Source organism: Pelodiscus sinensis, chromosome 5 (genome assembly GCF_049634645.1).
Source record: "Pelodiscus sinensis isolate JC-2024 chromosome 5, ASM4963464v1, whole genome shotgun sequence".
Taxonomy (NCBI): domain Eukaryota; kingdom Metazoa; phylum Chordata; order Testudines; family Trionychidae; genus Pelodiscus; species Pelodiscus sinensis.
In genome coordinates this window covers 129,370,683-129,384,591 of record NC_134715.1, presented here as the reverse complement: position 1 = coordinate 129,384,591, position 13,909 = coordinate 129,370,683, and the positions used below count along the sequence as shown (strand labels likewise).

Here is a 13,909-nt window from a genome sequence, read left to right as displayed (position 1 = left end):
CAGGGGGCAGGGTGTTAAGGACTGCAAATGCCTTGAAGGAACCCCAGGAGGGCAAGGAGTCTGGTGAGAAGGGGGGAGGAAGCGACCCAGGGCAGTGACGTGGGGAGGGCGAGAGGGTCTCACAGATTCATTTAGCATTTTAGGAGGTTGTGGTATCACAAAGTTTGAGAACCCCTGACTTAGGTGATTAGAAGAGTCAGGCCGTGTATGCAAGCTGCAATATAGCAAGAAGTACCAAGAGTTAAACACAGCTTGAATGGAGAGCGAATGGAACAGAGGCCTAGAGAAACATATGTAGGCTGCCACCCTTCTAGAGGGAAGATTACCAGCAATAACAGAAACTAATGGCTGAAGCCGGCTCCTTTTAACAAATCCTGTGATCTAAACTTGTATGATACGTAAGGAATTAAAACCCAACCAACACTTGAATTACCCTGATAAACTTTGAAAAGCAATAGTTTTGTTTCTTTAAGGGGGGGGTGTTTTGTGTTCCATTGTCCACTAGAGGTTGAACCTCTCTAGTCCAGCACCATGGCTTGGCAATATCCAGGATCCGGCATGGTTTTACTAAGCCAGATGTTCACTTACCATAAATGTGGCCAGGTTTCCCACAGTCCCATAAAGTTTGTTTACAGACCAGCTCTCTGTCTTCTGTGCTGTTATGTAGCTCCCATTTACCCCTATATGTTTTCTAAGAGCCCAGTAAGCAGTGGACATGATGGTTATGCCACTAGACAATTTTCACCTCCCATGATCCAGCAAATTCTCTGCTTTGGCACTGGTCAGGTGCTGGAGTAGAGGTTCAACCTGCAGTACATTTGAGCCTGCCAAAGAGCCAAGCAATAGCCTTCCCCATTCAAGTTATAATAGGGAACAAGGCTTACAAAGATGGTGTTTCTGCTCATGAATTCCAAATTCCCCTTACTTTCACTGCATGCATAACTCTCCCTATAATTTTTCCTTCCATGCTGCACTTCCCACTAGCACCTAGACCATCATCCGTTTGTGTGCCAGAGAACTGCTGCATGCTGCCAGAACAGACCCTGAGTCAGCAGCTTGTGCCAGCCAAGCACAGAAGTGCCATAATTTTCCCCTCAGTGGGTAGCCATTCTCATGACTGGTCCCTTGTGCTTGCTACGGCGAGATGCGTAAACAGGCTGCTCATTAGAAATTGTATTTCTCTGTCTGACCTGTGCCTTTGGGAATATTTACTTCTAAAAATATTAACCTTTTAGAATACAAACTGCTTCAACACTCATATGTTTGTATGGGGAGGTGTTTTTCTTTTCCCAAGTTCCTAGTTCCTTAGCTGCTTAGACGGCCAACAAGGGGCAGGAGTTCAAAACTCTGTGTAACATGGCGCGACTCACTGCCGCGGCGCCTCTGGCCACTTGGGAGCTTGCTCAGTGCTAGAGCGCCTCCTTCCAGACGGTGTCTCCCCTGCCGTTACCTGTTTTTCTGTTAATGGCTCTGCCACCTTACGTTAGAACCTGCGTCCCTCCAAGACCATGGTGCCCTTCCCTTGGGGTACTGCCCTGCCTCAGTGCCCCCACACCCTGGGATCCTCCTATTCAAGGATCCCCCAATCCCCTATACATACCTTGCCTCAGTGAGCCACTGCCAGTTGTCATCTAGCCCCGTGTCTCAGGGGCAGACTGCAGTCTGAAATGGCCACTCATCACTGGCAAAGGGGTATGGACCCGCTGCCTCCCTGCAGCCCTAGTACTCCTCACGCCCCTGTCATTAGGCCTTAGCTTGGGACTACACAGGCCAGAACTCCCCTGGCTCACTCTGCCTTTCCCCAGCATTGCTCTGTCTGTGGTAACTCACTAGCAGACAGCTAGGGCCTTATCCTTCTGAAGATGGAATGAGTGTGTTCAGCCTGGCCAGCCATGTCTTTTATACAGCCCTCCTAGCCTCTGATTGGCTAGCTTTAGCTCACCTCCAATTGGCTTCTGGGTCAGCCCTCTCCCAGTGCTGTCTTTAACACTTTTCCCTGGAGCAGGGTGACTGCCCCACTAAACTCTAACACAAATAAGCAAGAGATCTTCAGCAGAAAGCTTAAAATAAAATCCTGTGGATACAGCCGTAGCGCCAGCACCATGCCGAGAGAAACAAACAGTTGACCAAGAAGTTGAAAGCAAACGCAAAGGGTGATGAAGAGTAAATGCACAGAAATGTAGTTGTGGGGGAGCCCTTTAGATGAATCCTGGCTGGAAAAGTCCATTTTCAGCTTAGTTGTGATCTCAGTCCATTAAATACGTGATTGACATTCCATGTGAGATGGGGCTGGAGTTCTGTCATTTGCAATCCACTCAATGCCACCTGAAACCAATCCCTGGTGAATATTTTATAACGTGTAAAATCCACGTTACTGACAGTGCTGCAGCACGAGAAAACGATTCTCCTTTCAAATCATGCCTCCTATCCAGTCTTTCAAAGGTGAATGGTCAACCAAAGAACAGAGGAGAAACCTGTGCCTTTTTCCCGATGGGGCCACCATCTGGTTAATTGGTGTATGTTATGTCTCTGGTATTGTACTGAGTTTCTCATTGAGACTATAAGCCATATGGGGAGGGACTGTATTTTCTGTATGCGCTACTGCACCAAACATACTTTTGGCTCTCTTCAAATTAGACCCTTCTAAGAAGTTAGTTTGAAATAACCAGTTTGAAAGATGTTTGCACTGGATCTGTTTTATGGTGCGTTATGCTCTGCATTGACTAGAATAGCAAAAAATAAAAGTACTTTAATTGTTAGATGATTTTGGTTTCTGAAAGGCGCTTAATCAGATTTCTCATTTCATGGTCCAAGGAGCCAAATATATTAGGTTCTGCCAGCTCCTTACGAAAGTGTGGAGGTGGATTTTTAAAAGCAGCCGAGGACGTGTTCAGCCATAACAAGTTGCTTCGTGTAGTAATCTTGCCAACTCTCCATTTTATCGTGATTCTCTCCATGTTCAGTGCTTTTCTTAAAGCCCCCACTGTTAGCACTAGAAGGCTGCAACAAAATCTCATTTTTAAAAAAAACAAAGGAGGCTTCTAGCCCCCATCGTTGCAGAGAAAAGCCGGAAAGCACAAAGCTATTGCATCCTGAAAACCAAACAAACAAAATTCCTCAGAAGCAAATAAAAGACCCTAGCATTTATTTGTTTTAAAAAGCATAAGATTCTTATTTTTAAAAAGTCAGTGTTATGATTCGGGGGGAGGAAGCTAAAATAAAGATCTTTGAACTTTTGGGGTTGGAAGTGCTGCTGTGCTCTCTGGCAGGAGACACTTGGTTAGGTGCAAAAATAGTTTGGGTCCTTTCGATTTACTGGTCTGGATCATCTGCTTGGATGGAAACCGAAGGAAGCAGACTGCCCACGCTGCCCCTTTTGGGTACGAGTTGGCACGGAAAAGGCCACAGAGTCTACCCGTGGCCTACAGGGGTCTGTCTGTCCCTATGGAGCCTTGTGAATTAGTCACCATTAGCTGTGGTCCCTGGGTTACCAGCCATGCTGCTACTCTGCCCTCAGGACCTTGGCTTCACCATAGCCTCCCTATTATGACAGCAGCCTCCAGAATCAATTTCCCCCGTCTGTGAGGTGGGAGAAACATTGTCCCTCCCGGGAAGGGGGCAGGGTTGCAATGCTTTGGATTATGTAACCTGCTACTGCCTTGCTAACTTTCTTTTCATTCTCTTCAGAAGGGTAGCCAAGTTAGTCTGTACAGGATAAACCGGAAGAGCTCTGGTCATCTGAAGAAGTGGGCTGTGCCCACAAAATCTCATGATACCATCTCCATGTTTTGTTAGTCTTTAAAGTGCTACCAGACCGTTTGTTGTTCTTTAAGTTTTTCTTTTCATTGTGATTACAAAGCCTGGATCTGAATCCCCCATGCGAAAGGATTAGTTTTTAAGTGCCTATCAGCAGTGAATAAGGAGGTTAATCTTTTTAACAATACCCGAGCCTTTAAACTGACACAACATTTCCTTCCTTTCTTTTAGTTGCATGAGTTTTTCAATGTTGGCAAGGGGATTTTTGATGACATAGCACGAAGATTTCCAGTGTACGCTTTGGACTTCACTGACGGTAGGTTGGCCAATGTTTACAGAAGCATTGGCCCGCTTTTAATTCTTGTGAGATGATGTCCTGTTTACAATGTGAATTGAATATGTGCTTTGATACCTCTGTTGGCCCTTTTTATTTGAAAGAAAATCAAGATAGAAACCTATAAATCATTTCTGAGCTGACATGACGGATGTTTAAGGACTTGAGAAACTTGCAACGGTCTCTTCTTAATGAAGGTGGTTGGTTTGATCTAAATTAACTCCCTGTTACATTGTCTGCTGGTGATTACATCAATGTTGTCTGCAAAGGGATGTGAATCAAAATTGATCAGAAACTAATCAGTTTCAGTCATTACAGTGCACAGTCCATCTGCTCCTATCTTTGTAAGCCAGCTATTGCCTATCCAGAGCGGTTGAGTGCTATTACAAACGGAAGTTATGGGACCTTCAGCAGAATGTCTTTTATGAAGAAGATGGTCTCATTAAGGTTCATAAGTGATGCAGAAAAGCATAGTGCTATAGGCCAACCTAGATATTAGATTAGGGTTTAATTACAGTAAAATTCCAATAGTCCGGCACTCCTGATAGTCTGGCATCAAAATGGCAAGAGCCTAGTGAGTGAGCTTCGGCAAAAAATGAGTCACAAGGTAGCAGCAGCAGCAGCTGAACTGAGCAAAAAGGGTAAAAAAGGCTTAAACGAAAACATTACAGTATACTGTATACAGCATGTACAATAAAAAGGGTTAAGAACACTTTATATACAGTATATAGTGTGTGTGTGTGTGTGTGTGTGTGTGTGTGTATATATATATATACATATATATATATAAAATATAAAACCAGTTTATAGTACCTCCTGATAGTCCGACATAGCTGATAATCCGGCACCAGCTAAATCCCATAGGTTCCGGATTATCGGAAGTCTACTGTACATGATTTAATGCACCTATTATAGTAGCATCAAATGTAATTTGTAAATGGTCATCCGGTTATATCCACAAAACCAAGGAGTCCCATGGTGCCTTAAAGAACAGCCGATTTATTTGGGCATCAGCTTTCGTGGGCTGAACCCACTACGTCAATGCATCTGTAAGGCGGCACAGGACTCCTCGTCATTCCTGCTGTAACAGACTAACGTGGCTCTCCCTTCAACAGTTGTATCCAGTATAACTGCCGTTAGTGTGGCCCAGTATTGGAGTACTGCTTCTGTTCTGTCACCCACAGTTCATGAAAGACGTTGCTATATTGGAGAAGGGTCAGAGAAGAGCCATGAGATATACTCAACGGGCTCAGTCTATTTCGCTTAACAGAGAAAAGGTTAAGGGGTGACACGGGGAACAAATATTTAATAATGGGCCCCTCACCCTAGCAGAGAAAGGGACAACACAATCCAATGGCTGGTTGTCAAGCTAAACAAATTCAAACTGCATATGAGGTGTAAATTTTTAATAAGAGTTAAACTAGAGACTAATTGATGGTGGAATTGGTCTCACTGTTTGTGTTTTTTGACCAAGATTAGACTTTTTGTAAAAGGATATGCTTTAGGGAATTATTTTAGGGATGTTATGTGAAGAGCAGACTAAATAACTGTCCCTTCTGCTGTTGGAATCTATGAAAGAACTTCTGTTTTCAAGGGTCTGTAACTGTTGTAAAAACGGTCTCAGGATAGAAGCCAGCATACAAAGCTTCTGACCAATAGCATTTTTTTATATTCTAGTTGGTTTTGAGATCCAGGAGTAATGAAAGTTACAATGATTTGGGGGTTCATATAACTCAGACAGCACCACATGTTAGAATGAAAGGTGCCAAGCAATGTGTCATGTTGGATTTCCTTTTCATAGAGCCAGGGCTCCTAAGAACACAAGGATGGCCATACTGGGTCAGAGCAATGGACCGTCTTCTGACAGTGGCCAATGGTCCATCTTCTGACAGCTGCCCCAGACAGAATGAACAGAAGAGGCAATCATCAAGTGATCCCTCCCCTGTCGTCTTTTCCCAGCTTCTGACAAACAGAATCTAGGGACACTCACTATTCCTGCCCATCCTAACTAATAGCCATTCATGGACCTGTCCTTCCTGAATTTAACTAGTTCTTTTTTGAACCCTGTTAAAGTCCTGGTTTTCACACCATCCTCTGGCAAGGAGTTCCACAGGTTGACTGTGCTTTGTGTGAAGAAATCTTCCCTTTTGTTTGTTTTAAACCTGCTGCCTATTTCATTTGGTGACCCTCTAGCTCTTGTGTTATGAGGAGTAAATTTACTTCTTTACTTCTTTACTCTACGTCAGTCATGATTTTATAGAACTCTGTCATGTCATGCCATAGTAGTTTTTTTTTCGAAGTTTAGAAGTTGCAATGTTATTAATCTCTCCTCATTTGGCAGCTGTTCGTAGCTGAATCATTTTTGTTTCCCTTTTCTGAACCTTTTGCAATTTCGATACATCTTTTTTGAGATAAAGTGACCACATCTGCACACAGTATTGAAGATGCAGGGGTACCATGGACATACAGAAAGGCAATACGATATTTTCTGTCTTACTATGTTTCCCTTTCTTAATAATGCCAACATTCTGTTTGGTTTTTTGACTGCCGCTGCCCACTGAGTAGGATGTTTTCAGAGAACTATCCGCAGTGACTGCAAGATCTCTCTCTTGAGAGGTAACCGTCCATTTTGACCCTATCATTTTATATATAGTATGTATAGTAAAGTTTGCAGGAAGGACCTGTCTCTCTGCCAGCAGGAGGGTCACAAAAGCTAATTGGTGATTGAAAAGCCTTTAATTTTTTTTTCATATATATTTTGCAGTTTGTGAATGACGCATTGGTGGAGCCAGTTTTTGCAACCACGGGGGCAGATGAGTCATTAGTGATGGGCTGGGAGAGCAAGCCTGCTCTAGGATCATCCGGCAGCAGCTGCTCCTGTCCTGAAGGGTCTCCTCTTTCCGGGTCTTGCAACCTGGCGCTCGGGGTCGTGGCACCATTCAGCCAATCATGTCGAAGAGGCAGCCAAGCTTAATGGGAGTTAGTGGCATCACGTGTCATGCAGTCACGGTGCTATGGCGCCCCCTTGTGTCCGATCACAGCACCCAGAATGGAGAGCCTTCCCAGACTGGAGAGCTCTCCAGTCCCATAGTGGTGCTGTACACCTTCTTTTGTCCATTTTGTAATAGGCTTGAAAAGGCACGTAAAGGCAGGGCGGTCACCCCTCAGCCCTTCTGTTATCTCTCACCAGCGAGGCCAAGGAACAGTTTGCCTTCTGCACTCCAGTTCTGCTGGGCTAAGTAAATGGGTCTCGTTTCCTTTATCCTCCCTGTGCTACATAGCCAGATGGCTGAAGGTGTCTCCCGGCTGTCTGTGACTACCAGAACAAAGTGGCGTAAGACAGCGTTACGGTCTTCGCTAGATCGTCCCCACTTAGGTCTGAAAATCTCGCGCTAAGGGTCTGAGTGTCTCGTATGAGCCAATTGTGTGCAGAGAAACGTATTTTCAGAAGTGGAGGTAAAGTGCCCGGTGCAATTAAAAATGATTGTTGCTTGATATGTGCATTTTTGAGTGTGATGGCTAGACCACAAGATGGTGCCTGTGACTTGCTGTGTGACAGTGGGCAAGTCGCTGCATCTCTCCATGCCTGTTTCATCACAGAGCTTCGTGAGGGTTTATAAAGCACACTGAGGGTATGTGTAGACTACATGACTCCGTCGACGGAGCCATGTAAACTAGTTTACCTGGCATAGGCAAAGAAGCGGGAATTTAAATAATCCCCACTTCGTTAAAATAAACGTGGCCGCCGCGCTGTGCCGACGATCAGCTGATCCGGCACAGCATGATAGTCTAGACGTGGATCGGTCGCCTGGGGAAGCCTTTGCCGACCGATCCTGTAAGCCTCGTTTCATATCAGAGAACAGGTCCCAGGTTGCGTTTCGTTTGGCAGAATAGCGTGTTTTCAGTGAAAAGCTCCTAGGATGGAACAAACTTTGGCAGCAGATCAAACTGAGCCCAAATCTCTCCCTTGCAAACCTCGCTGCACATCACAACGTGATGCCGTCTTACTGCCATCCCAGGCCCAACCGACAACAGCGCCAACAGAGGTGCAAATGATTTTTAAAAAATTTCACTGTAAAATATCTGAAAGGATTTTTTAAAACCCAGCAACGCAGCTTTCTTTAAAAGAGAAATTTTCATGTAATTCAAATCATTTTAGGGTGCTTGTCAGTATATAAAATGAACAATGAACCTGACACCGAAAGCAGAAGAATAAGAAGAGCATTAACCCGCTGAAATGGCCATGCACACACAGGCAGTACACGGGAAACTGAGAACTAATGCAATATTTAGTCTAGTGGGCACAGCTGAAACCTAGTTCAGTGCGTCTCAATGCTGCACCATCAACATCCGTAGCATGTAGAATACCATTAATGGTGCAGTCAGCACTAAATATGGGCGGAGGGGCTAACATTCTTGCAGCAATCGAAAGCGCAGTGCTGACATTTTTTATGGATGCATGGAATGAAAAAGATGAGGAACAGCAAGGATCTTCCACAGAGCGGCAAATTTGAAGATGGATCGTCTCAAAGCTCCACTGGAGGCATTGGGCTATCCCACTACCTCCAAACTGAGAAACAGCCATGCATTCCTCATCAGAGATGCAAGTTGCAGAGAAGGCATTGTTTTTATTGAGGAAGTAGAGATAGCAGTCTGAGCAGACGGCACAGGAGCCATGTATGAATAGACCAACAAGACTGGTCATTAAATTGTCTGGGTATTGGTATGTCACAACTGCAGGAGTGGTGTGTGTGTGTGTGTGTGTGTGTGTGTGTGTGTGTGTGTGTGTGTGTGTGTGTGTGTGTGTGTGTGTGTGTGTGTGTGTGTGTGTGTGTGTGTGTGTGTGTGTGTGTGTGTGTGTGTGTGTGTGTGTGTGTGTGTGTGTGTGTTTTGTCCTCACGGTGAAAAATAAGGGATCTCTGCTAATGCTAGCTAAAGGAGACTCTACTTTCGCTCAGAAGAGGTTTGTGGTTTTGCAGCAGAAAGACTAGAGGTGAAATCCCAGCACCTTTGATGTGCATGGAACTAGGATTCTTGATGTGTGTCTGGCTTGTATTTACCAAACTGTACAGACTTTCACCAATTATATGCACGGCTCAGGCTCACGTGGTTGGAATTGAAGCCCTTAAAAATAACATTAATCTGGAGTCGTATAATATACATACTCCCACGCAGATAGAAGTCTGGAGCAAATAATAAATAGCCAACAGAAATACACGATATTAAGCTGGTAGAATCCCACTGAGTAGTCTTCTCAAATTTAGCTTCCTGAATCGTGAATGTATTTTCCCTTTTGGCCAAGAAAGATTCAGTTGAATAGAATTCTCCAGCTTAAAGAAAGGGTGCGTCTACACTGCACCCTTACCTGGAAATAAGCTACACAATTCAAGCTCTGCTACGAGGTAATTTTGAAATAGCTTATTTCACAAACCTTGGTCTACACAGTGCCAAATGTCGAAATAAAGTGCTATTCCGACAAGTCCGTTAACCCTCTTGGAATGAGGGTTACAGGGATGCCGGAGTAGCACACCCATTATTTCAAAATAATGAGAGCGTTTAAAGACGCGGAATAGCTATTTCGGGATACTTCTGGTATCCCGAAATAGCACCGCTGTCTAGACGTAGCCAAAATGTCCTCCTAAGCTGTCTTCCTCCAAGCAAAAAGAAATTGTTCATTCTATCCATCTGCACTCTTTAAGAAAATAAAGCCGACTCCTTTCTTTCACCTTCACGTTCCCCGCAAATTACAGTGAAATTCTTAATTGGAATGGATGTAAGAGGCAGATCAGAAAACCAGATTTTATCTATCAAATTACTAATACAGGTGAAAAATACCTCTAATGTGGCACTGCAGCATGAAGTGTGTTCATGTTGCCCTGCTTTAAGAATGATTCAGAGGATATCATCTGTAAAGTATTTTTCATAATTAAAACATGATTGATACTTTGCCTTGGGTTTAAAAGATGTAGCTTTGTCTGTGAAGCACGTCAGAATAATTGAACTTTTCAGCAGATGGTTTTTTATTTAATAGTTAATTTAATGGGAAAGGAACACTTGTTGTACTAATAGCTATACCCACACATCTCCCTGAATGTCTCAAGTTTACTCTGTAAATGTAAAATTAATAGATTTAAGTGTATCCGCCTCCTACTGCTTTTTTTAAAAATCAATTATGTTATAAATGGGCGTACTAAAGTACCGGTAAATTGATGCCAACAATACTTTAGTCTGTGCATTTTCCAGAAGGGGCTACGTGTAATTTTTTTTTCAAAAGTTGGAAATGTTTTTTACTTGAACAGTTTGGATATTATAGAGCACAAAAATTAGAGATGTTACAAATAAGCATTATCTCTTGCAGTTTGAATCTGTAGATGTACCTCAGTTTTTAAGACACTGTTTTACTACTAGTCCAGCACTCAAATTTCACAGCTAGACTGCAAGCTATGTGCTGCAAATGTCCCTGCCCAGTCCAAGGAAGGTGGCTCTTCTCTTGGTGTAATTTATGGCACTTCATAATGGACTACTCACACCTCTGAGTGACAAAAGATTTGCCGACACAGGCTGTTGAATAGAAGAACCTTTTAGACATGAAGTGGGTGAAGTAATATTTTGTATTGGTCCAGCTGCCTCAGGTGAGAGACACAAGGTTTGGAACTACAAAGAGCTCTTCTTAAGGGGTTGGGATAAATACACAGGGTGACACAGCTAAATGCAACATGGAACGGATCGTTTGGTGTAAGTAGGTTAATATACATTCTAATCTAAGGGACCGTTCAAGGTGAACTGATCCGTTAATACCGCTGCAGTCATACAACAAAAAGTTAGTGGGTTACAGATTGTAGACACAGGCCAGAAATCAAGTGGATTTTATTTTTAAGACCATGATTTTTAGTGTCTTACAAAGTTATGAATTTAAACTCCCAGGCTTGTCTTTTGAAGGTTTTATGCAGGTTTCCTTGTAGGACAAAACCAGAGTGAGAGAGAGAGAGCGCCCACAGTTGATACAGTATTCATTCAGTTGATCTGATATAAGATACTACCTCACCCATCTTGTCTCTTTAATATCTTGGGACCATCACAGCAACAGTAAAACTGAATATAACTTTAACATAGGCATTCTTGTATTGTATCACTTGTTTTGTAAAATTTTGATGTTCAGTTACACTTTTCTCCCCCCTCTGCCCTGTGTGTTAATGATTTAAGGCTATAACATGGTCACATGTCTGTCTGAACCAGTGTAATACCTGGGGTGGTTTTTCCTTAACAAATCCATTCTGAACTGAGAAGATAATTGATTAGCATGTTGGAACTGAAGACACGTTGCAAAATGTTCATATGCTTGATTTTTAGTTAAGAACCTCTAACGCAAATGCTGCTTTGCACATTCAAACAGTCCAAACTTCTTAGGTCTGGAAATTAGGCTGTGTGTCTAACAAAAACATGTTTTCTCTTGAGATTTCCAGTATTTCCTGTTTCTGACGATGCTAGAATGTCTGTCTGCTAGAACAGTCTGTCTGGTGGCATTTTGGCACTTTCAATTTTGGTCTGTTTGGATAAAGTTACCTCAGCTGTCAGCTCAACAGTAAATATATATAAAAGTTGGCAAAATATTTCGATAACCTTTAACAACAAATGTGGATGAAAAAATAGGTCAAGTTGTTTTCAATAATGAATGTTTAAAACAGGTGCAAAAAAACCAGAGTGACTAAATTAGTCTATACAAAAAGGCCATGGTGATATAATGCAAGGACTGTGTTATAATCTTGTTTGTTAAATTACCAAACCAAAACGGGTGTGTCAGATATTGGGCCTAATTGGAGGGAAAAAATAATGATGGGATAGGTTATTCTGCCCATCACTCCTTTTTGGGGGAGGATAAGGAAGGATCAGATAGAGGCTACCGAAGCAAACTTCACCATCATGTCTGCCACCCCACCATTTTGTGGGACCCCCATCCTGTTGTGAGATATCCTGGCCAGACCAAGCCAGAGAAATGGCTCCAGAAAACGTCCCCAGCCCTGCCAGTTGCAGATGAATCTCCAACGCCACCAAAAATAAATGGGATTGGACTTAGACAGCACCAACAGCAATGGCTCCCAGCCATTTGAACTAACATTTTCTCTTTTCCCTGTCAAGACACAGATTTCTGTCTTTAACACCATCCATATACCAAACCTGTTCAATGCAGGATAGTGACTGGATTTATGTTAATGCCTTTGGCCATATAGTCCATCTAAACTAATACAGTAGGTCTCAGATAGGAGTGCAGATGTGCGCTAAAATGAAAAATATTTTTTTCCCGAGCCTCCAAAAAACCCGTTAGCATAAGGTTTGGTTGTTACCCTGTCCCAGTGTCCTTCACCTAAGTCTTTTCCTTAGTCCTAAGAAGTATCTGTAAATAATTTCTAAGTGCGAATGTAATGAAAAATCAAATCTAGTGCATAAATAGCAAACAAGTCACTTCAACAGAAACGGGATTTTCCATAATGAAGGTAGGTTTACAGGTTGGAACGCTGAATGTTGTTTCTTACGCATGTTCGCTACTTAGGGGCTAGCTGCCATAGCTTGCCTTCGTACTATAACTGGGGATAAAGACCATCAGGAATTGTATCGTTTAAATGCATGCCAACTACACTGCCACTGTTTCATTTTAGCAGTTAAGTTCTTGTCACCAATGATCTGCGTGACTGTATCTGAGCAATGTTTTAACACCCTAGACTCAGCTGTGCTATTGATTTATTCTGCTTTTTTGGTGTATTTCAGGTATTATTGGGAATAATAAGGCCATTGGAAAGTACATCACAACGATGATCTTTTTATATTTTGCCTGCCTCCTACCATCCATTGCATTTGGTTCCCTAAATGATGAAAACACAAGCGGAGCTATTGGTGAGCTTGCCACGGTTTTTCTGTCTCTTATCTTTTTGTCAGGGTTGCTTTATGTCTGCTCAGTTTGGGGGAAATAATGACATAAGCAAGGTCTGGTGGAGGAGACATCGGTAAAGACTTTTCCAGTAACAATAGGGACGGTTGTGCTTCCGCCTTGTTTTTCTTAATACAGACATTTCTGATGTCCCTGGGTGCACACAGGTGCAAACCTGTAACTGTTTTCTGTACTACCCATGTTGCAATGCCAGTCAAGGTAATTTTGAGCACATGGTTGTAAGTTCACGCTTGCTCCATGCCTGTAAAACACGTAACACACTCGGGGCCCTGTGCTTGCCTGGGGCTTTGGGCTGCTAATGGAATACAGAGCACTTCGTGGAAGGTACTTGCTTTTTCTTATACCTAACCTAGCCCCACTAGAGACCTGATCCAGCTTTGCATTGAAGCCCTTTGACACTGTGCTTGCAATTCAGTAGCTCCCTCTTGTAGATGAGACTCCAGCCCTGTTGGCCATCATCTTGTGTGTGAAAAATTGCTTTCTGCTTCTCTTTTAAACCAGTGGCGGGGGAGGAGGAGGGATGTGTCCAGGAAGGTGCAAATGGTGCATTCTTGTTTTTAAAGGGCACAGTTGTCAGCTCTGAGTGGCTGTCAGTCCCTGGAGGTTCGGGCTCATGCAAGAAGGCTATGCACACCCAGGGAATCAGGGGGAAGAGATGAAGGGGACAACTGGAGCCCTTCTGCCGGGGGCTGACAGCTGGAACCCCTCTACCCACGTTTGGACTCATCTCTCATCAGCGGACAGTGGCAAGTCTCCTACTGTCAGTCCCCAGGCAGCAGGAGCAGCAAGACTGGCAATGAAGTGCTAAGTCTGCAGTGCAAAAAGATATTGACAAAAGAAACCACACGTTGGTTTTGACTTTACCCTTTGCCACC

General features: G+C 43.3%; 1 protein-coding gene across 6 annotated transcripts in view; it reads left to right on the top strand.

Moving 5' to 3' along the window:
* SLC4A11 (solute carrier family 4 member 11) overlaps positions 1-13,909 on the top strand; it is a 250,855-nt gene that overhangs the window by 196,794 nt on the left and 40,152 nt on the right. For all 6 annotated transcript variants that reach the window (XM_075931011.1, XM_025179543.2, XM_075931014.1 and 3 more), the window contains exons 9-10: positions 3,988-4,072; positions 12,854-12,979. In XM_075931011.1, the coding sequence (XP_075787126.1) occupies positions 3,988-4,072; positions 12,854-12,979 (211 nt within the window). The remainder of the gene's footprint in view (positions 1-3,987; positions 4,073-12,853; positions 12,980-13,909) is intronic.